This window comes from Pan paniscus, chromosome 5, assembly GCF_029289425.2.
Source record: "Pan paniscus chromosome 5, NHGRI_mPanPan1-v2.0_pri, whole genome shotgun sequence".
Lineage (NCBI taxonomy): Eukaryota > Metazoa > Chordata > Mammalia > Primates > Hominidae > Pan > Pan paniscus.
Genome location: NC_073254.2, coordinates 147,299,898 through 147,322,067, shown reverse-complemented (window position 1 = coordinate 147,322,067; position 22,170 = coordinate 147,299,898). Strand labels below are relative to the sequence as shown.

At 35.5% G+C, this 22,170-nt stretch overlaps 1 protein-coding gene across 3 annotated transcripts in view; it reads left to right on the top strand.

Moving 5' to 3' along the window:
• ECHDC1 (ethylmalonyl-CoA decarboxylase 1) overlaps nucleotides 1–22,170 on the top strand; it is a 54,724-nt gene that overhangs the window by 17,802 nt on the left and 14,752 nt on the right. For 2 of the 3 annotated variants that reach the window (XM_008952965.5, XM_003827631.4), the window contains exons 4-5: nucleotides 9,202–9,254; nucleotides 10,809–10,889. In XM_008952965.5, coding sequence (XP_008951213.1) covers nucleotides 9,202–9,254; nucleotides 10,809–10,889 — 134 coding nt within the window. The remainder of the gene's footprint in view (nucleotides 1–9,201; nucleotides 9,255–10,808; nucleotides 10,890–22,170) is intronic. The other variant, XM_008952968.3, reaches the window with a different exon arrangement.

Below are 22,170 nucleotides of genomic sequence, written 5' to 3'. Positions count from 1 at the left end.
GGTGTCACTGCACTCCAGCCTGGGTGACAGAATGAGACCCTGTCTCAAAAAAAATAGTGAAACTCAGAGAAGCCAAGACTGGAATGGTGATTATCAGGGGCTTGGTGGTGGGGATGGGCAGGGATTGGTCTTGAGTGTTCTTGTTACACATACACACAAAGTTAATAATAATAATAATAAAGGGGGTGGGAGGAAACTTTGGGAGGTAGTGTATATGTCAGGGCCTTGAGAGTGGTGATGGTTTAATGGGTGTATACTTATCTACAAACTCATCAAGTTGTATACATTAAATATATACAGCTTTTTACCTGTTAGTCATAATTCAACAAAGTGTTAAAAAGAAAAAAGAAACTCCACACTTCATTCATATTTCAGTACTTTTTCTACTGGTATCCCTTTTCTGCTTCAAGATCAAATCCGGGACACCACAGTACCTTTAGCTGTCATTGTTTCAGATTCCTCTTACCTATGATAGTTTCTCAGACTTACGTTGTTTTTCATGACCTTGGCAGTTTTGAAGAGTGCTGGTTAGATATTCTGTAGAATATCCTTCAAATGGAATTTGTCTGGTGTTTTTCTCATATTAGGCTGGGGTTATGGGATTCTGAGAGAAAGACCAGAGGTAAGCTTCTATTTTCATCACATCACATCAAGGGAATATGCTGTCAAGGTGACTTATCACTAATGATGTTAACCTTGGTCACCTGGCGAAGATAGTGTTTGCCTGGTTACTCTATTTTAAATTTACTTTCCGTACTCCACTCCTTGGAAGCAAGTTACTAAGTTTAGTCTACACTCAAGGGGGAAGGGAAAATAAATTCCATCTCCTGGAAGGGGGACATATATGTCCATTATTCTTATGTAAGGGGGATTTGGGTCTTCTTCCCCATTTATTCACATACTTATTTATTCAGTTATTTATATCAATATGCACTCATGGATATTTATTTTATATGCGTTATTCATTTTGTTGCTCAAATTGTTCCAGCTTTGGCCATTGGAAGCCCAAAGACCAAAGACCCAAAGTCCTGTCTTCCTTTGACACTCCCCTATCCTTTTGTTTTTTGAGTACTCCCTTACTTTCTAGTATTATTAGATACTCCAAGTTAATCTTGTATTTTCCCTGCTCCAATTATATAATCGGTGATTTCTTCAAGGAGTCCTGGTTATGGAAAATGGTAGAGGATGGTGTTAGAAACTAAGATCTAGGTGTTAGGTGTTTCTGTTTTTCAAGTACATTGATATAGCACATTCCTGGGTTAGTCGAGCCTACCTGTGACTAAAATAGGATAAAGAAAAGCTCTTAATGCAGAGTGAGAAGTCTTGGGTTTAGACATAGGTCTGCCACTCAACTAAATGAGAAAGTTGCTCAATTTCCTCTTAGCCTTAGCTCCATGGGATATATAAAATCTATCTCACAGGCGTTTTTGAGGATTGAGTTAGCTAATGTATTCTGAAGTGCTTTGTAAACTAGAGGGAGCTACTGTAACATTTTAAATAGGTAATATAAATTAGTAATATTAAGATGATAGATCAAATTCAATATCATCACTTTTCCTTTAGCAGTCATATGAAGTCAGTACTTTTGTTATTGTTTATTTTTTTGCTTTTTAAAGATTAGGGTGCAGTAGTGTGAAGGGCTGAAGAAAATGAAGGACAGGAAGATTAGCAATGAACAAAAGTGGTCATCATTAAAATCAGCAAGAATTTGAATTCCTTTAAGTGGAAGCTCTTTAGCATCTCATGATAAGAAGTTTTACATGAGCTATGTATATAAACCACCTAGTTCTGGCACATAGTAAAGTTCAAGAAGTAGTAACAAATTTAAAAATATGCTTTTGAATTACCCTGACAGAGTAGAAATACTATCATCTTCCTTTATCAATCCTCCAAGGAACTCGTTTTCATGAATTCAGTGCTCCTTCCCCCTCTACCACATCTTCTAGGAAAAACAAAGAAAAGAAAAAGAAAGGAAGGAAATGAAATTAGAAAGGGAAAAAAGTAAAGTTTTCATGATATTCCATAAGTCTCATGCCACTGTATGTAGTATATGATTATTATTTGCACATGTGAGGAAGAATCTTTTGGTTAATCAGAACACTGGCTTTGATAAACTTGGATTTGAAAGCTGGTTTCAATACTTTCTGGCTAAGTGATTGGGCAAGTCACTTAATCTTTCTAAATCTTATTTTCCTAATCTATAAATGAGGAGTATAGTGGATATTTCGCTGAGCTATTGTGAGGATTCAAGATAATATATATATAGTGCCTACTAGCACCGTATCTGAAAAAGGTAGCTATTATTTTTATTTCAAAGATCTTGAGATTAATAAACATTATCATTAATGAGATGATGCATAATTTGTAGCACCCCACTAGACTTAAATTTGTGATGTATCTGAACGGTTATAGCACTAAGCTGGAAATTTGAAAAGACGGATTTTTCCCTCCAAGATCTAATAATTAGCTATGTCACCTGCAAGTCATTTGATTATACGGGTTGAGTATCCCTTATCCAAAATGCTTGGAACTAGAAGTATTTCAGATTTTACATTTTTTCAGATTTTGGAATATTTACATATATATATATAATGAGATATCCTGGGAATGGAACCCAACTCTAAACAAAAAATTCACTTATATTTCATATACATCTTAAACACACAGCCTGGAGGTAATTTTATACAGTATTTTCATTAATTTTGTACGCGAAACAAAGTTTGTGTACATGAGATCAGGTGTGGAATTTTCCACTTACAGTATCATGTCAGCACGCAAAAAGTTTTAGATTTTGGAGCGTTTAGATTTCATATTTTCATAGCTCAACCTATATATATGTATTTTTCATCTCTCAAATGGTTGTATCACTGTTCACCTTAGTTCATGAAAGACACTGTTAAAGACAGAATGATATAATAGACTGTTGTGGGTTTGATATAAGCTGGTTAGGAAAACATCTCTAAAAAGTGAGTGGTTATTTTACTTTCTAATTTTCTTTTAGTTAGAAGGTTGTTTCTGTCTCTTTAGATCATGTGACCACGATTCTTTTTCTATATTTAGAGATGGAAGTGGAAACATGCTTATTGTTTTATATATACATCATTGGTCTGGCATAAGTCATGCAGGAAAACATGGAGAGAGTTTTTATTCCAGCTTCAAATAAGGAATCACTTAGTAAAGTTCATTCTTTCTAGTACCTACATTCTCCAAGTAATCTGCTCTTTTCAATGCCTGAAGTAAATCTTGGTTAACAGCTGAGGAGTAGTATTACTGCAAATGTTCGTCACTTGTTGCTGTATACATCTGTCAGTCTTATCAAGGAAATGTGGAATTGTGAATCTGCTTTACAATGAGTATGCCTAGAACTCAGATCAGAATCTTATTTTATTTAAAACATTGATCTCGTTTTATTTTATTGAGACAGAGTCTTGCTCTGTCACCCAGGCTGGAGTGCAGTGGCAGCGATCTCAGCTCACTGCAACCTCTGCCTCCTGGATTCAAGTGATTCTCCTGCTTCAGCCTCCTAAGTAGCTGGGATTACAGGCGTGGGCCACCATGCCCAGCTAATTTTTGTATTTTTAGTAGAGACAGGGTTTCACCATGTTGGTCAGGCTGGTCTCAAACACCTGACCTTATATGATCTGCCCTCCTCGGCTTCCCAAAGTGCCAGGATTACAGGCATGAACCACCAGGCCTAGGTACTTTTTTGTTTGTTTATTTTGAGATGGAGTCTGGTTCTGTTGCCCAGGCTGGAGTACAGTGGTGTGATCTTGGCTCACTGCGACCTCCACCTCCTGGGTTCAAGCAATTTTCCTGCCTCAGTCTCCCAAGTAGCTGGGATTACAGACACCCGCCACCACACCTGGCTAATTTTTGTATTTTTAGTAGAGATGGGGTTTCACTGTTTTGGCCAAGCTGGTCTCGAACTCCTGACCTCAGGTGATCTACCTGCCTCAGCCTCCCAAAGTGCTAGGATTACAGGCGTGAGCCACTGCACCCGGCCCGACGTCCAGCTATTTAAAAAAGCATTTTATAGGGTAGATGAATTCTTTATTATCCTTTTATGAAATCTCTGAAGTCATAGTATAAGAAATATATAGCATAAAAGTAAGCACTTTGAATATTTATGGATAATTTTAAGAATTGTAACAATACATATAAAGTATGGAGTGTGTTTATCACATTATGATTTTAAAATTAACAAGAACTAGAAATAGTTTATGTAAAGTTCCCGATATTTCCATGTTTCGTATAAACTATATTCCTATATACTTGAGAAGGAACTATAAATCTGTGTAAAGCTGAAACTTAAAATGGCCTCAGGACTTTTGAGGCTTATACATGTATTATATATGAGTTACAGCTGCAACATATAAATGCATCTACCCCTCATGGCTGAAACATTCTGAAACTTATCATGGCTTTAAGTTATAAACAGTTTGTCTGTTAGTGAGGCTCTTCTTTATCCAAATACTTACTCTTTGTTGTTACAGATGCATCACTAGCATCTACTTACTTGCTGAATTTGCTTTCTGAGGATGATGAGATAACTGAAATATATGACAATTTTAGCAATTAGATTATATTCCCTTCTAATAGTGATAAAATGCTTGGAAGTGATTAAGTGGCTTTTTTATCATAAAAATATAATTATTTTGATGTTTTTACTGTATTTTTTCAGTTTTAAAAAGCTTTTTATTAATGTAAATTACAAAATACAGGTAAAAGCAGAGACTAATACAGTGAAACCCTCATGTACCCATAAGAGCATCAACCCTATCAATATTTTATTATATTTCTTATCTATTATTCCACTTTTTTTTTCTTTTAAGTGTAACTGATCCCATAAGAAGTTGATCGCGTCTTGGTATGCTTTGGTTATTGTGCAGGAAAAGAGCTCCAACTGTCCCTATTAGGCAGTTAATTCTTGGTTCAGATGGTAGAGGCCAGGAGATCCACTAGGATAACACAAACATTAACCCTGCTGAAAAGTTATGTATTGGAAAGACAAAGGAATAAAATAGAAAAAAATATATTTAAATATTAAGACTTGGATTTGATGCCACAGATGTCCTGTAGGCTATAAGAAGTTTCTTTTCAGAGGGAATAAGTAATCAAAGTGCAGTTATAAGCTTCAGAATATGGAGAAATAAAAACCTGCTTAGTCTTCAATGGATCAGTATAATGCCTCAAGGAAAAGTCTGGCATTTAGAAACTTTTCTGTTCTTAATCTACCTTGAAGACTATATCCTCCTTTGTCCCTTAACTTTCTTTGTTACTTTTCTCCCGATCTATTGTTCCTTCGATCTCTGTTGCTTATGTTTCTACGGTGACCTCAAAGTTCTTGTCTGACTTCCTTGTGTTTGCTACTACTATTGTACCATACCCTGATTAATTTACAGACAAGCGGCCAAGCACGGTAGCTCACATCTGTAATCCCAGCACTTTGGGAGGCCGAGGTGGGCAGATCACCTGAGGTCAGGAGTTCGAGACCAACCTGGCCAACATGGTGAAACCCGTTTCTACTAAAAATACAAAAATTACTTGGCCATGGTGGCAGGTGCCAGTAATCCCAGCTACTCAGAAGGCTGAGGCAGGAGAATCACTTGAACCCAGGAGGTGGAGGTTGCAGTGAGCCAAGATCACGCCACTGCACTTCAGCCTGGGTGACAGAGCAATACTCTAGCAAAAAAAAAACCTATTTTAATTTTCTCTAAGCTCTTCCATGTATTTTGAGGAAATTAATAAATCCATACAACAAGCACTTAAGAAAGGGCTTATTTTTGTTTCTAAATAAGATACTTCTACAGGCTGGGCATTTTTCCACTCTAAACATGGCTTAGAGTACATATGATGTTAATCATTCCTTTTGGCATTTTGGTTGAGCATTGTTCTTCTTATCCTTGTTTTATGAGAAGGAGCTAGAGGAGTAGGGTTGGATCTCAGGTATCATCCAGATAGCATGAAAATATCACTGTCTGCAGCAACTTTGAAAACCTTGTTTTAGTACTTCTCAGCTTCCAGCTTTTATACATTAGAGCAGGTCTAGCTTTTTACTGGTTCCTCACCCACAGCTTACTCTATCACAGATATCTCTTACTGGCTTATTTGCTTTCTTCAACCCAGTGAGAGGACAGAGCATTTAACCATTGTGGGCTTAATAACTTTGGAGGACAAATTTAATGAAATCTTTCTCATCTCTAGGGCATGTTGGCCATTACTGCTTAAACTTCTGTTTTATGATACACTTAAAACCAAAACATACTCATTATCTATTGCCAGTATTGTTAGTAATATTAATAATAATGATAGATAACTTTTATTCTCTTACTGTATGTCAGACACTGTTCTAACCTCATTTTGTGCCATAACTTAATCATTACTAGCTCCCTTAATAAAATAGATACTACTGTTAGCACAATTTGCAGATAAGAGACTGTAGGACAGACAGGTTAAGCAGCTTGGGCAAAGTCAAACTAATTAGAAAGTGCTAGAGCCCAGATTCAAACGTAGGCAGATTGGCTTTAGAAACTGTGCTCCTAACCGTTTACTTCATACTGCTTCTAATAGACATTTTTAGTGTGCCTTTTGTCTTTCGAATGAAAATTATAATAGTACACAGGCTAATAATTTGCTTCACCTTTATTTCTACCAATTCTAGATACTTCATTGGAATTTTACGTAATCTAAATGTAGCAAGAGCAAATATGCATATTAAAATTACTTGATATAGGTAATAGAACAGATTTTATTGGAAAGGTTTTTAGCAGAGAATAAACCAGTTTACTTTGAAAGCTTTTTAGCTCCTCGTGCCTGTGTTAATTTTCTCATCACTTTGTGAGATACACTGATCTTCCTGATAACAGCTTTGGATTAGGAAATTCCTTCCACATTGGCTTTTACTTTTTCTTGACTGCATTTGTTTTATAAATCAACATAGTTCTCCATCTAAAATTCATCTAATTTTTTTAACTATGTGCAAAACATTTTACTAGCATCTGAGGAGGGGGAAGGCATACTGTCACCATCAAGGGACTTACTGTCTAGACCTAGCAATGCCACCTTCCCTTCTCCTCTCTAAAGCCTGTCTAACTACCCCCATCCCAATTGAAATGAATAATTTCTTCTTTGACACTCTTCTGAGTTTGTTCAAGCACTTTGTATAATACTTGTACTTTGATAGTTGTATTTCTGTATCTCTGGCAAAATTATTGAGAACTTCTTAGGTTCTCTAGTCCCCATCTTATAGAGATGATGTGTCTGATAATGCATCTAAACACATATTCATACAACACAATTTATAAGCACTATAATTAAGGCATAAAAATAAAAATACTGTTGAAACACAAAAGAGAAAATTGTTGTGAGATTTAGAAAATCTTGATGGAAAAATATTATATGATCTGGGCATTCCTTGAAATAGGTAGAGAGAAGGACAGCCTATTACAACTAGTAGGAATGATAAAAGCAAAGACACAGGAGCCACAATAAGTGTAAGGTGTTAGAGGGATGGCAAATAGTTTGTGTGGTGAAATTAGGATGCTTGGAGGAGGGGTATGGTAATCAATAAAGTTGATAAGATAGTTTGGGATCAAGTGGCCTTGCCAAGAAATTTAGGTTTTATTCTATAAGACATCATCATCCTACAGGAAGGTTTATCAGGTAGCAGGATGGAAGATTATATTTAAGAGGAAAAAGAAATTAAATACAGAAATCAGTTAGGAAGCAAAGCTGTTGTCTCCAGCCATACCACCCTGAATGCACCCAATCTTGCCGATCTCAGAAGTTAATCAGTGTTGGGTCTGATTAGTTGTTGGGTGGGAGAAAGCAAAGCCATCTTACTGTACTAATCAGGGCTTGAGTAACACAGGTATGAACCAATGCAGCAGCAGCAAAAATATAAAAGAAGGGATTGATATTTGAAATATTTCTAAGGTAGATCCGAGGGGAAGTACTTGGTAACTAACTGAGTGTGGGAGAATTGTGAAACGGGAAAGTCAAACATAGTACCAAAAATCTGAGCCTTATTGACCGCTAGCTCAGAACTCTTACACTAACTTTTTCCACTAACACAGAACACTTATGCAATCTTTTATAGAGTTTCTAGGTATATTTTCATCTTTCTAAACATCCTTTAAGTCAAATAGTGCAATTTTTTTAAACTTCTCATTTCTTATGAATGAGGAAACTGAATTACGTAGTCATGACTTGCTCAATTTCATGTTGTTATTAAGTGGCAGCACTAGGATTCAAACTCAGTTCTTTTACTTTCAGTTGGTTTTGCCGTGCTGAGTTTGAGGTGCTATCAGAATGTGAAAATGTCCAGTAGATTTTAGCACTTTATATGGAAGTAGATGAGACTTCCAAAAAAAAGAAATTATAAAGAACAGAGAAAATCATGGATTAGAATTTTGAAACTGCATGGATTTAGGGGATTAGCTGGATAAGAAGAGCCAAGGAAGAAGACTGGAAAAGAACAAACAAATAAGAGAACCAGGAGTGTAAATGTTGCTAGAAAGTGAGAACAAATATGAGAATGAAGAAACTGATTAAAGAAAGGTACTACGTGTTATGGAGAGAGAAAAGATGAATAAGGAAAAGTCATTTAATTTGACAAATAGGAGATTATTAAAAGCTTTTGAGGAGAGATTTTGGGATAAGGCAGAGGGCCAGATTACACTGGATTGAAGAAAGTATGTGAGCTAGAAAAAAGACAAGGCAATGAGTTTGGACTATTCTTAGGAAATTTGTTTGTGAAAATTATAAGTTGTGGCAATACCAAGATAAAGCCTTAGAAATATTTTTTTAAAAATCAAAGCTTAACATAACTTTTCCCTTCTTTCCCTTCTTCTCTTATATGTTTATCATCTTAAGGATAACAGATGGGTATATCTTATGCCTTTCCCCTGTCATTACCCTGAGTAGAACTCCATAGTGATCTAGGGTATGTGATCTGTCTCTTATCCCTACATCTTTGCTAATACCTCATGCAAAGCTGAGCTCAAGGAGCCCTAGGATATCAACAGAGTCAAATACAGCATTATTTGCATTTCAGACAACATCAAAGAGTTTTAAATGGAAATGTCATTGTTTAAAAAAGACATATTTTTGGCTTCATTACTTTCTAAAACCTTAATTTAAAAAATTTAATGTAATATATTTGCATTATACCTTTGTGTTTCTGCTTATTTTTATTTAAAGGATGGAATGGCCGTATGCATGTTCATGCAAAACACCTTAACAAGATTTATGAGGTAATGCAGCCTTCTTTTTAAAATATGATTTCTAAAAGACCAAAAATAGCTTTTTGCTATTCCATTATTTGTACTAGTTAAGAAATAATAGCTAATTTTCAAATTACATCTATTCTAATGATGTACTATTTTTTTGTGCCATAGAGGATAATCATTTAATTACATGTTAATGAAGTATATACATATGTATTTTAAAAATAAGAGAAATGAAAGATAAGAAGAATTTAAGACATATCCCCTAAAGAGCTTATATAACTAGCTGTATTTAGGAATAGATACTGGGAAAGTTAAATACTGGTATTAGAGCAGAATAATAAAGACACTGATCAAGACATGACACATAAAGTTTACCTAATATTCCAAATTAGTAGAATGTGTAGTGAAGTGGTCTGTATCCAGAGGAGATGAGAAAAAGAACTATGGATTGGAAAGTTTTTACAGCTTTCTGAGGAATATGAATTGACTTTGCACCTAGGTAAAGAAGCAAAGAGGAAAAATTCTTCTTGGCTTATCAAGGTATGTTTGAGGTTACAAACTGACATGTTTTGGCTGATTAGCTTTGTACTTTCACATTCCGAATGTAGACAAATTTAAAATTATGAAAAGTAAGGAAATTCTTATTTAAGCAAGGTTATTAATTGGACATTACTGTATTTTTGGTACTTATTGTATCTGAGAGTCTAGAGAGAGTAATAGAATCATAACATTACTATTCTAAAATAGTATCTTCATTGTTTAAACCCTATTCACCTCCTTTTCCTGTTGCATTTGACTTTTTCATAGATAAATCTGAAGTTATTATTTTTTTAAATAATCCTTTCTACATGGGAGCAGTGTATATTAGGAAATTTTCAATTACTTTAGACCTGCACCTTTGCATTGTAGGTCAGAACCTACAAAAATTCCATACTTGGAAAACATTTTAGATTTACCTTGTATTCACACACCCCTGCAAAGTGGGTCTTTGCAAACAGGAAAGGTAAAAGATTTATTTTTACTGCAAAATCATGCCTTTATATAGGATTAGTCTGTGGATTATTTCAGGCAACAATGAGTAGATTTTTGAAGGAAACTTCATAACACAGTTTTGGAGCTCTATCTTCTGTAACACATTTCCAACCTTTGGAAATAGCCTTGATTTTCCAACTTTTAACCTGGTACCAACAAAAATGGACAAAGATAATATCACATGGAATTATTGTGAAGAGCCAGCTGCTGAGAAGTTCCAGGAGCTGTAAATTAGACAAAAGCATCCATTTATTTGGGAGTAAGTTACAATATGGCTATAGCTTAAAAATATATAATGATTCAGGGAGGTATTTTAATGAACTTATGTGGCATTTATTGTGAACTATTGTATGTTTAGTATTACACTGTTTTTCTTCTCATGATGTAAAGGTTCAAGCTTCTGCTATCCTTTGATGTGTGTTTGTTTTTATGAAGACAGTGCAATAATTTTGTTTCCACTGCATTTTAAGATTTTTTTTAAAATAACATTTGTAAATGAATATTGAAATTAAAAATAGTAACATCAGTTTTTTCTTCAATATACAGACTTCCTTTAATAAGTGTTGCGCTGGTTCAAGGTTGGGCATTGGGTGGAGGAGCAGAATTTACTACAGCATGTGATTTCAGGTAGGATGAAAATTTCATTAATTTCTTGCACAAATATAATTAACTTGCTCAAATTCATTTTTGCCTTAATATCAATATTTTATATATTCTTAAATAGGATAAACCTATTTTCTGAATGTTTTCTTTTTGTCAGTCATTAAAGTAGATAATTTTAATCTAATAAAATTTCATGATCACTTCATTACTATGCATTTTCAAAAAATTAATAAAACACATGGTTTTGAGATTTTGAATAGAGCAAATCCATATTAGCAAAACTCCTGGAAGGAAAGCTAAGGAAATATATGAAACTTAAAAATCCAAAAGAATTATACAAACAAAGGTAAGCAACATTAAAAAAGAAAAATAGAATGCAGAAAGAGAGACTGCTGTAGCTGTCTTCTCACCAATAAAAAGAGATTTTCTGAGATCCTTTGTCTTCTTTTTGCTGTGATTTATAGCAACTTTGTGGGACTTTCAGGAAGATTAGGGACTAAAAATAGAGAAAGTTCTTTGGGACCAATAGCTCTTCACTCCCAATAATTATTCTCAGTATTTGATAGCTATATTATATAGAAATGACATTTTGTAAAATCTAATGCTTTAGGCATGGTTTAAACTGCTTTCTCAGTACCATTCCCAAGGCCTACTAACACAGCTAGCTATAAGGAGACCAATACAATGCTCTGTAAGTTATCTGTACAGGTTCACATACTGGAGCCTCTTTATAATGCAAAAGGTAGTAAATATAGCACAATTAGAGGTAAAATGGCAAAACAGTAAAGAGCCTGAGCACTGACGTCTAGTAGACCTAGGCTGAATCCCAGTTTGACACTTTTATCTATTTGACTTTGAGCAAGTATTTTACCTCTCTTCATCTCAGTTTCTTTATCTATAAAATGGAAGTATCTCCCTTAAATATTTATAAATAGATTTAAATAAGATAGTGAAAATATAGGTTTTAGCATAATGTTTAACCTAAAGTTTACATCAATATTCACATAATATTGTGGCTTAGAGTTTTAAGATTATCTTATACCACTGTCTCTTACCAATGCCAATATGATAACATTCTGGCATACTTTGAAACTCATTGTCTTTTCATTTGGGATGTTTTTCAGTCTCTGGGCTAACCCTAGCCTTGCCATTTTTTTAAAAATTCATTATACACTTGACCCTAGCTAAGAAAAATATTGGATATACATTAAGAGAAGACTTCTAGTAAACTTTTTGTCTCAGTTTCAGACACTGAAGAGAAAGTCATTCTGCGATGGCATGTAGTGCTTTACATATTTCAAAACATCATGTTGTACATTTAAAAACTTTTAAGCCTGGCGTGGTGGCTCATGCCTGTTATCCCAGCATTTTGGGAGGCTGAAATAGGCAGATCACCTGAGGTCAGGAGTTTGAGACCAGCCTGGCCAACATGGTGAAACCCTATCTCTACTTAAAATACAAAAATTAGCCAGGTGTGGTGGCACATGCCCGTAGTCCTACAACTTGGGAGTCTGAGGTGGAAGGATTGCTTGAACCTGGGAGGTGGAGGTTACAGTGAGCCAAGATCACACCATTGCACTCCAGCCTGGGCAACAGAGTGAGACTCTGTCTCAAATAAATAAATAAATAAATAAATTTGTTGAGCTACAAATTATATACAATAAAATGAATCCATTTTAATTGTATGCTGTAAATGGATTTTGATGAATATATACACCCATGTAACCACCTCCACAATCAAGATTGAGAACATTTTTATCACCCCTATCTATATGTTTTCATATGCCTCTTCCCAGTCAGTTCATATCTCTATTTCAAGGTAAACACTGATCACTTTCTCACTTTAAAGTAGATTTTTAAAAAAGAATTTTACATAAATACATTTTTACATAAATATATAGAGTATGTACTTTTTAATGTCTGCCTTCTTTAATTCAGTGTAATTATTTTGAGAGTCATCCATGTTGTACCATGTGTCAATACTTTGTTCCTTTTTAATGTTGAAAAGTATATTATTGCGTGGATATTCAAGTTTGTTTCTGAGATTTATCTGTGTTTTTGCATTTTCCAGTGGTTTGGTCATCTTATTGCTTAGTAGTATTGCTTTCTATGCCTATATAGCACAGTAAGTGTTATACATTAATGGGCACATGAGCTATTTCTTGTTTTGGCCTATTATAAATAAAGCTGTTGTGAACATTCATGTATAAGTATTTGTGTGGGCATATGTTGTCATATCTTTTGGGTGAAAATCTAAGAGTGGAATTGCTGGGGTGATATGGTAAGTGTATGTTTAACTTAAGCAGCAAATATATTGGTTTCTTAAATTTTCTATGTGGGTTGTATAATTTTTATTCTCATGAGCAATGGAAGAAAGTTCCAGCTGCACCACATGAATACCAACATGTGGTACTGTCAAGCTGTTTAGATTTAGCCATTTGACGGGTGGGAACCATTGTGAGAGCTCATTGTGATTTCAGATTTGAATTTCCACAGTGACTGGTGTTGAGGACCTTGTGTTTATTGGCCATATCTTCTTTTTCTTTGTTGTTTCAAATCCTTTGACTCTTTAAAGAAATTGATTTGTCTTATTATTATTAAACTGTAGGAGTTTTTTATATATTCTGTATAAAATTCCTTGGGATAGCAATAATTATAGTAGCAGAGGTGAAGTATGCTCATGTGTCTATGTCTATCTCTACTGTAATACTAAATACTATTATTCACAGCCTTAGGAGAAAGAATACTTTCTCCCAGCCTGTGAGGTTTTTTTTTATTAGTAGTATCTTTGGAAGAGCAGAAATTTGAATTTTTAAAATGTTTTCAACTTCTCATTTGCACTAACTATACACTTATGAAAAACTTGATGAAATCATACATATAACTCCCATATACCTTTCAATCAGTTTCCCCAAATGTTAGTATCCTATAGAGCCACAGTGCAATTATACAACTGGGAAATTAACATTGATACAATACTTGTAATTAATCTACAGACCTCATTCAGTTTTTTTCATTTATCATACTAATGTATTTTTTTTTTTCTGGTCCAGGATTCAGTCAAGATCTGTTTTTTTCTGATATAAATATAGCCATCCCAGTTTTCTTTCTTTCTTTTTTCTTTTCTTTTCTTTTTCTTTTTTTTTTTTTTGAGACAGAGCCTCTGTCGCCCAGGCTGGAGTGCAATGGCATGATCTCAGCTCACTGAAACCTCCATCTCCCAGGTTCAAGCAATTCTCCTGCCTCAGCCTCCTAGTAGCTGCGATTACAGGTGCCTGCCACCACGCCTGGTTAATTTTTGTACTTTTAGTAGAGATGGGGTTTCACCATGTTGGCCAGGTTGGTCTCGAACTCCTGACCTCGTGATCCAGGGCCTGCCTCTGCCTCCCAAAGTGCTGGGATTACAGGCGTGAGCCACCACGCCTGGCCCCCAGTTTTCTTATGGTTAACATTTCTGTGGTGTATCTTTTTCTGTCCTTTCATTTTTAACTTGGCTGCCTTGTTCAAAGTAGATTCTAGTAGACAACATATACTACGGTTTTGCTTTTTTATTCAGAATGACAATTTCTGCCTTTTAATTGGAGTGTTTGTTCCATATACATAGTCAGTGTTGCATGGATATAATTGGGTTTAAATCTGCCATCTTGGTACAGGCATAATTCGTAGATATCACAGGTTTGGTTTCCTCCAGACCACCCCTCTAAAGTTAATATCACAATAAAGTGAGTCACACGAACTGTTTGGTTTCCCAGTGCGTATAAAAGTTATGTGTACACTATACTATAGTCTGTTAAGTATGTAATAGCATTATGTTTGAAAAAACAATGCATCTATCTTAATTAAAAAGTAATTTATTGCTGAGAAATGCTACCAATCATCTGAGCCTTCACCGAGATGTAATCTGGTGGGGAATCTTGCCTCAGTTTTGATGGCAGCTAACTGATCAGAGTAGTGCTTCCTGATGATTGAGGTGGATGTGACAACTTCTTAAACTAAGACAACAAAAGTTTGTTAACCGATTGACTGTTTCACAAAAGATTTCTGTGTAGCATGCAGTGCTGTTTGATAGCATTTTACCCATAGTAGAACTTCTTTCTGCCGTTGATTTATCAAATATAAATTTATGTAATATTCTAAATCCTTTGTTGTCATTTCAACAGTGTTCACAGCATCTTCACCAAAATTAAATTCCATCTTAAGAAACCACATATTTTGTTCATCCATAAGAAGCCATTCCTCATCTAGTCAGGTTTTATCATGAGATTGTAGCAATTTGGTTACATCTTCAGGTTCTACTTCTAATTCCAGTTGTCTTGCTACTTCCATCACATCTGCAGTTACTTCCTCCATTGAAGTCTTGAACTCCTTAAATCTTCCTGAGGGTTGAAAGCCAACCACGAGGATTGAAAACAACTTTTTTTTTTTTTTAATTTTTAACTTTCATGAGTACATAGTAGATGTATATATTTATGGGGTACATGAGATGTTTTGCTACAGGCATGCAATATGTAATAATCACATTATGGAAAATGGGGTTTCCATCCCCTCAAGCATTTACCCTTTGTGTTACAAAAAATCCAATTATACTCTTTTAGTTATTTTTAAATGTATAATTAAGTTATTATTATATTATTGACTATAGTCACCCTGTTCTGTACAATAGACCTTATTCATTCTTCCTATTTTTTTGTACCCATTAACTATCCCCATCCCCCTGCCAACTCCACACTACCTTTCCCAGACTCTGGTAATTATCTTTTTACTCTCTATCTCCATGAATTCAGTTGTTGATATGGTTTGGCTCTGTGTCACCACCCAAATCTCATGTTGAATTGTAATCCTCAATTTTGGAGGAGGGGTCTGGTGGGAGGTGATTGAATCATGGGGGCAGACTTCCCCCTTGCTCTTCTCATGATAAGTGCGTAAGTTCTCACAAGAACTGGTGGTTTAAAAGTGTGTAGCACTTCTCCTTTCGCTCTTTCTCTCCTGCTCTGTCATGTGAAGATATGCCTGCTTCCGCTTCGCCTTCTGCCATGATTGTAAGTTTCTGGAGGCCTCCCCAGCCATGCTTCCCATACAATCTGTGGAACTATGAGTCAATTAAACCTCTTTTCTTCATAAATTACCCAGTATCAAGTAGTTCTTAATAGCAATGTGAGAAAGGGCTTGTGGAATATTTCTCAAGAAATTTTTGCCAAGTACAGTGACCCTAAGATTTTCGCCAGTGTTTTCTGGTAGTGGTTCCAGAGTTTGAGGTCTTAAATTTGTCTTTAATCTGTTTTTTCCTGTGCGTGTGTGTGTGTGTGTGTGTGTGTTTTGTTGTTTGTTTTCTGGGTTTTTTTTTCTTTATTTTGATTTGATTTTTGTATGTGGTGATAGATAGGGGTCTAATTTCATTCTTCTGCATATAAATATCCAGTTTTCCCAGCATCATTTATTGAAGAGACTGTGTTTTCTCCAGTGTATGTTCTTGGTACCTTTGTTGAAAATGAGTTGCCTGTATATGTGTAGATTTGTTTCTGGGTTCTCTATTCTGTTTCACTGGTTGTCTGTTTTTATGCTATTTTGGTTTTTGTAGCTCTGTGGTATAATTTGAAGTCAGGTAATGTGATTCCTCCAGGGCTGTTCTTTGTGCTGAGCATAGTTTTGGCTATTCTGTGTTTTTTGTGGTTCCATATAAATTTTAGGATCTTTTTTTCAGTTTATGTGAAGAATGTCATTGGTATTTTGATGGGAATTACACTGAATATCTAGATTGCTTTGGGTAGAATGGACATTTTAACAATGTTGATTCTTCCAATCCACGAACATGGAGTATCTTTTCATTTTTAATGTCCACTTCAATTTCTTTCATTGGTGTTTTATAGTTTTCATTATAGACATGTTTCACTTCCTTGGTTAATTCCTAGGTATTTAATTTTATGTGTGGCTATTGTAAATGGGATTACTGTTTTGATTTCTTTTTCAAATTGTTCACTGTTTACATATAGAAAAGCTACTGATTTTTGTATGTTGATTTTTTATTTTGCAACTTTAGGCTTTTTCCAGACATAGATTGTATAATCTACAAACAAGGATAATTTGATTTCTTCCTTTCCAATTTGGATGTCCTTTATATCTTTTTCTTGTCTGATTGCTCTAGCTAGGACTTCCAGTACTATGTTGAATAACAGTTGTGAACGTAGGCATCCTTGTTGTGTTGTAGATCTTAGAGAGAAGGCTTTTACCTTTTCCCCATTCAGTATGATACTAACTGAAGGTCTGTCATATATGTATATGGCCTTTATTATGTTGATGTATGTTCCTTCTATACCTAGTTTCTTGGTAGTTTTTTATCATGAAGGGATATTGAATTTTATCAAATGCTTTTTCAGCATGAATCCAAATTATTATATAGCTTTTGTCCTTCATTCTGTTGGTATGATGTTTCACATTGACTGATTTGTGTACGTTGAACCATCCTTGCATCCCAGAGATAAATTTCACTTGGTCATGTTGAATGATCTTTTTAATATATTGTTGAATTCAGTTTGCTAGTATTTTGTTGATGATTTTTGCACCAATATTCATTGGAGATATTGGCCTATAGTTTTCTTTTTTTGATGTGTCTTTATCTGGTTTGGTATCAGGGTAATACTTGCCTCACAGAGTGAGTTCGGAAGTATCCCCTCCTCTATTTTTCAGAATATCGGAATAGTTTGAGTAGGATTGCGATTAGTTCTTCTTTAAATGTTTGGCAGAATTTAGCAATGAAGCCATTGCATCCTGGGCTTTTCTTTACTGGGAGACGTTTTATTACATCTTCAATCTCCTTACTAGTTATTGGTCTGTTCAGGTTTTGAATTTCTTCCTACTTAATCTTGGTAGGTTTTATGTGTCTAGGACTTTGTCCATTTCTTCTAGATTTCCCAATTTATTGACATGTAGTTGCTCATTGTAGCCACTAATAATCCTTGAATTTCTGCAGTATCAGTTATAATGTCTCCTTTTTCATGTCTGGTTTTATTTATTTGGAATTTCTCTTTTTTTTTCTTTGTTAGTCTGGCTAAAGATTTTTCAATTTTGTTTGACTTTTCAAAAAAAACAACTTTTTGTTTCATTGCTCTTTTGTATTATTTTCTGTCTTTTTTTTTTTTTTTTTTTTGAGACAGAGTATCACTCTGTCACCCAGGCTGGAGTGCAGTGGTGTAATCTCAGCTCACTGCAACCTCCTCCACCTCCTAGGTTCAAGTGATTCTCCTGCCTCAGCCTCCTGAGTAGCTGGGATTACAGGTGCATGCCACCATGCCCAGCTAATTTTTGTATTTTTAGTAGAGATGGGCTTTCACCATGTTGGTCAGGCTGGTCTCAAACTCCTGACCTCGTGATCTGCCCGCCTTGGTCTCCCAAAGTGTTGGGATTACAAGCGTGAGCCACCATGCCCAGTCAATATTTTTTTAATTTAGATTTCATTTATTTCTGCTCTGATCTTTAGTATTTCTTCTACTAATTTTGAGTTTGGCTTGCTCTTGCTTTTCTAGTTCTTTAAGATGCATTATTAGGTTATTTGAAATTTTTCTTGTTTTTTGATGTAGGCACTTATAGCCATAAACTCCCTGTTAGTACTGCTTTTGCTGTATCCCATAGGTTTTGGTATGTTGTACTTCATTATCATTTGTTCTAAGAGAATTTTCAGTTTCCTTCTTAATTTTTTATTGACCCATTGGCCATTCAGGAGCATATTGTCTAATTTCCATGTATTTGTGTAGTTTCCAAAATTCATCTTGTTATTGATTTGTAGTTTCCATTGTGATCACAGAAGATGTTTATTATTTTAATTTTTTGAATATTTTAAGATTTGTCTTTTGACCAAACATACGGTCTACTTTTAAGAATGATCCATGTGCTGAGGAAAAGAATGTGTATTCTCCAGCTCTTGGAGAAAATATTGCATGAATATCTATTAGGTACATTTGTTTCTATAGTGCAGATTAAGTCTGATGTTTCTTTGTTGATTTTTTGTCTCTAAGATCTGTCCAGTGCTGTATTAGTCCATTCTTGCATTGCTATAAAGAACTACCTGAGACTGGGTAATTTATAAAGAAGAGAGGTTTAATTGGCTCACAGTCCCACAGGCAGTACAGGAAGCATGGCTGGGGAATCCTCAGGAAATGTACAATCATGGCAGAAGATGAAGGGGAAGCAGGCACGTTCTACATGGCTGGAGCAGGAGAAAGAGAGAAAAGGGGAAGGGTACTACACACTTTTAAACAAAATCTCATGAGAACTCATTCACTATCACAAGAACACCAAGGGGGAAGGCTGCCCCCATGATCCAATCACCTCCTCCTACAACATTAGGGATTACAATTCTACATGAGATTTGGGTGAGGACCCAAATCCAAACCGTATCAAATGCTGAACGTGGGGTGTTGAAGTCTCTAGCTATTATTGTATTGGGGCCTATCTCTCACTTTAGCTCTAATAATGTTTCCTGTATATATCTGGGTGCTCCAGTGATGGGTGGCATAAAAATTGTCATATCTTCTTGCTTAATTGACCCATTTATCATTATATAGTGACTTTCTTCATCTCTTCTTAACAATTTTTGTCTTGAAATCTATTTTGTCTGAAATAAATATAGATACTCATGTTTTCTTTTTGTTTTCGTTGTCATGGAATATCTTTTTCCATTTCTTTATTTTCAGTCTTCGTGTGTCTTTATAGGTGAAATGTGTTTCTGGTACACAACAGATCATTTGGTCTTTTTTTTTTTTTTTTAATCCATCAACCAGTCTGTGTCTTTTGATTGGAGAGTTTAGTCCATGTACATTCAATATTATTATTGGTAGGTAAGGACTTACTCCTGCCATTTTATTTGTTTTTTGGGTTGTTTTGTGGTCTTCTCTTTCTTTTCTTCTTCCTTTTTGTGATGATGATGTTCTCAGTGATTTGATTTAGCTTCTTGCTTTTAATTGTTTTGTGTATCTTTTATGTTTTTTGGCTTGCAAATACTGCATCTTATTAGGCTTGCAAATACTATCTTATCACCCATTATTTTAAGCTGATAACAACTGAACATTGGATAAACAAACAAACATGCAAAAAGAAAATAATAAAAACTTTATGCCTTAACTTTATCCTCTGGCTTTTTAATTTTTTGTTGTATACTGTCTATGTCATGAAAAGTTGTAGTTATTATTTTTGATTGGTTCATCATTTGGTCTTTCTACTTAAGATAAGACACAGTTACAGTGTTTTAATATTCTGTGTTTTTCTGTATGCTTACTATTATCAGTGAGTTTTTTACCTTCAGATGATTTCTTATGGCTCATTGACATCGTTTTCTTTCTGATTAGAGTGCTCCCTTTAATATTTCTTGTAGGACAGGTCTGGTGTTGATGAAATCCCTCAGCTTTTGTTTGTCTGGAAGTCTTTATTTCTCTTTCATGTTTGAAGGTATTTTTGCAGAATATACTATTCTAGCATAAAAGGATTTTTCCCTCAGCACTTGCAATATGTCGTACCATTCTCTCCTGGCCTGTAAGGTTTTCACTGAAAAGTCTTCTCCCAGACATATTGGAGCTTAATTGTGTGTTGTTTCTTTTCTCTTGCTGCTTTTAGGATCCTTTCTTTATTACAGACCATGTTTTTATCCTTGACCTTTGGAAGTTTATTAAATGCTTTGAGGTACTTTTGTTTGGGTTCAATCTGCTTTGCTGCTCTATAACCTTCTTGTACTTGGGTATTGATATCTATCTCTAGGTGTTGGAAGCTCTTTGTTATTATTCCTTTGAATAAACTTTCTAACCCTGTCTCTTGCTCTACCTCTTCTTTAAGGCCAATAACTCTTAGATTTGCCCTTTTGAGACTATTTTCTATATCCTGTAGGGATGCTTTTTTATCTTTTTTCTTTTGTCTTCTCTGACTATATTTTCAAATAGCCTGTCTTCAAGCTCACTAATTCTTTCTTCTGCTAGATCAGTTCTGCCATGAAAAGTTATGCCATAAAAAGTTCTGATGCATTCTTCAATAGTATGCCAGTTGCATTTTTCAGCTCTAGAATTTCTGCTTGGTTCTTTTTATTTCAATCTTGTTCTTAAATTTATCTGATAGGATTCTGAATTCCTTCTCTGTGTTATCTTGAATTTCTTTGAGTTTTGTCAAAACAGCTACTTTGAATTCTCTGTCTGAAAAGTCACGTGTCTCTTTTTCCAGTAGTGGTCTGTGGTGCCTTGTTTAGTTCATTTGGTGGGTACATGTTTTCCTAGGCAGCCTTGGTACTTGTAGATGTTCTTTGGCATCTGGGCATTGAAGAATTAGGTATTTATTATAATCTTCACAGTCTGAGCTTGTTCGTAGTGGTCCTTCTTGGAAAGGCTTTCTAGATATTCAGAAAGACGTAGGTGTTGTGATCTAAGCTGTATCTGCTTTAGAGGGCACCCGAAGCCCCGTAATGCTCTGGTTCTTGCAGACTTCTGGAGATACTGCCTTGATGGTCTTGGAGAAGATCCGGAAGAATTCTCTGGATTACCAGGCAGAGACTCTTGTTCTCTTCCCTCACTTTCTCCCAAACAAATGACATCTCTCTCTCTCTCTCTGCTGAGCCCCGTGGAGCTGAGGGTGGAGTGAACTAAGTAACCCTATGGCCATCGCCACTAGGACTGTGCTGGGTCACATCTGAAGCTAGCACAGCACTGGGTCTTGCCCAAGGCCTTCCATAACCATCCCCTGGATACTGCCTATGTTCACTTGAGGGACTAGGACTCTACAATCAGCAAGTGGCAAAGCCATCCAGGCCTGTATTCTTCCCTGCAGGGTGGTGATTTCCACTAGACTCTGGACAAGTCCAGAGGTGCTGTCTGGGAGCCTGACACTAGAGTCAAAAACTTTAGAAGTCTAGCCGGTGTTCTGACTTGTCTGAGCTGTAACTCAGACCACAAGACATAGACCTTTCCAGTCTTTTCTCCCCTTTCCAAAGGTGGAGGAGTGTCGCCCCATGGCCACTGTCACCACTGGCTCACAGGGAATACTGCCAAATGATCATTAATATTACAGTAAAAATCTGTTATCTAGTGTAGCCACCTTCATCAATAACCCTAGCTAGATCTTCAGGATCACTTGCTGCAGCTTCTGTGTTACCCCTTACTGCTTCAGTTTGCACGTTTATATTATGGAGATGACTTCTTTCCTTAAACCTCATAAACCAACCTCTGCTGGTGTCAGATTTTTCTTCTGCAGCTTCCTTACCTCTCTCAGCCTTTGTAGTGTTGAAGAGAGTTAGAGCCTTGTTCTGGATTAGCCTTTGGCTTAAGGAAATGCTGTG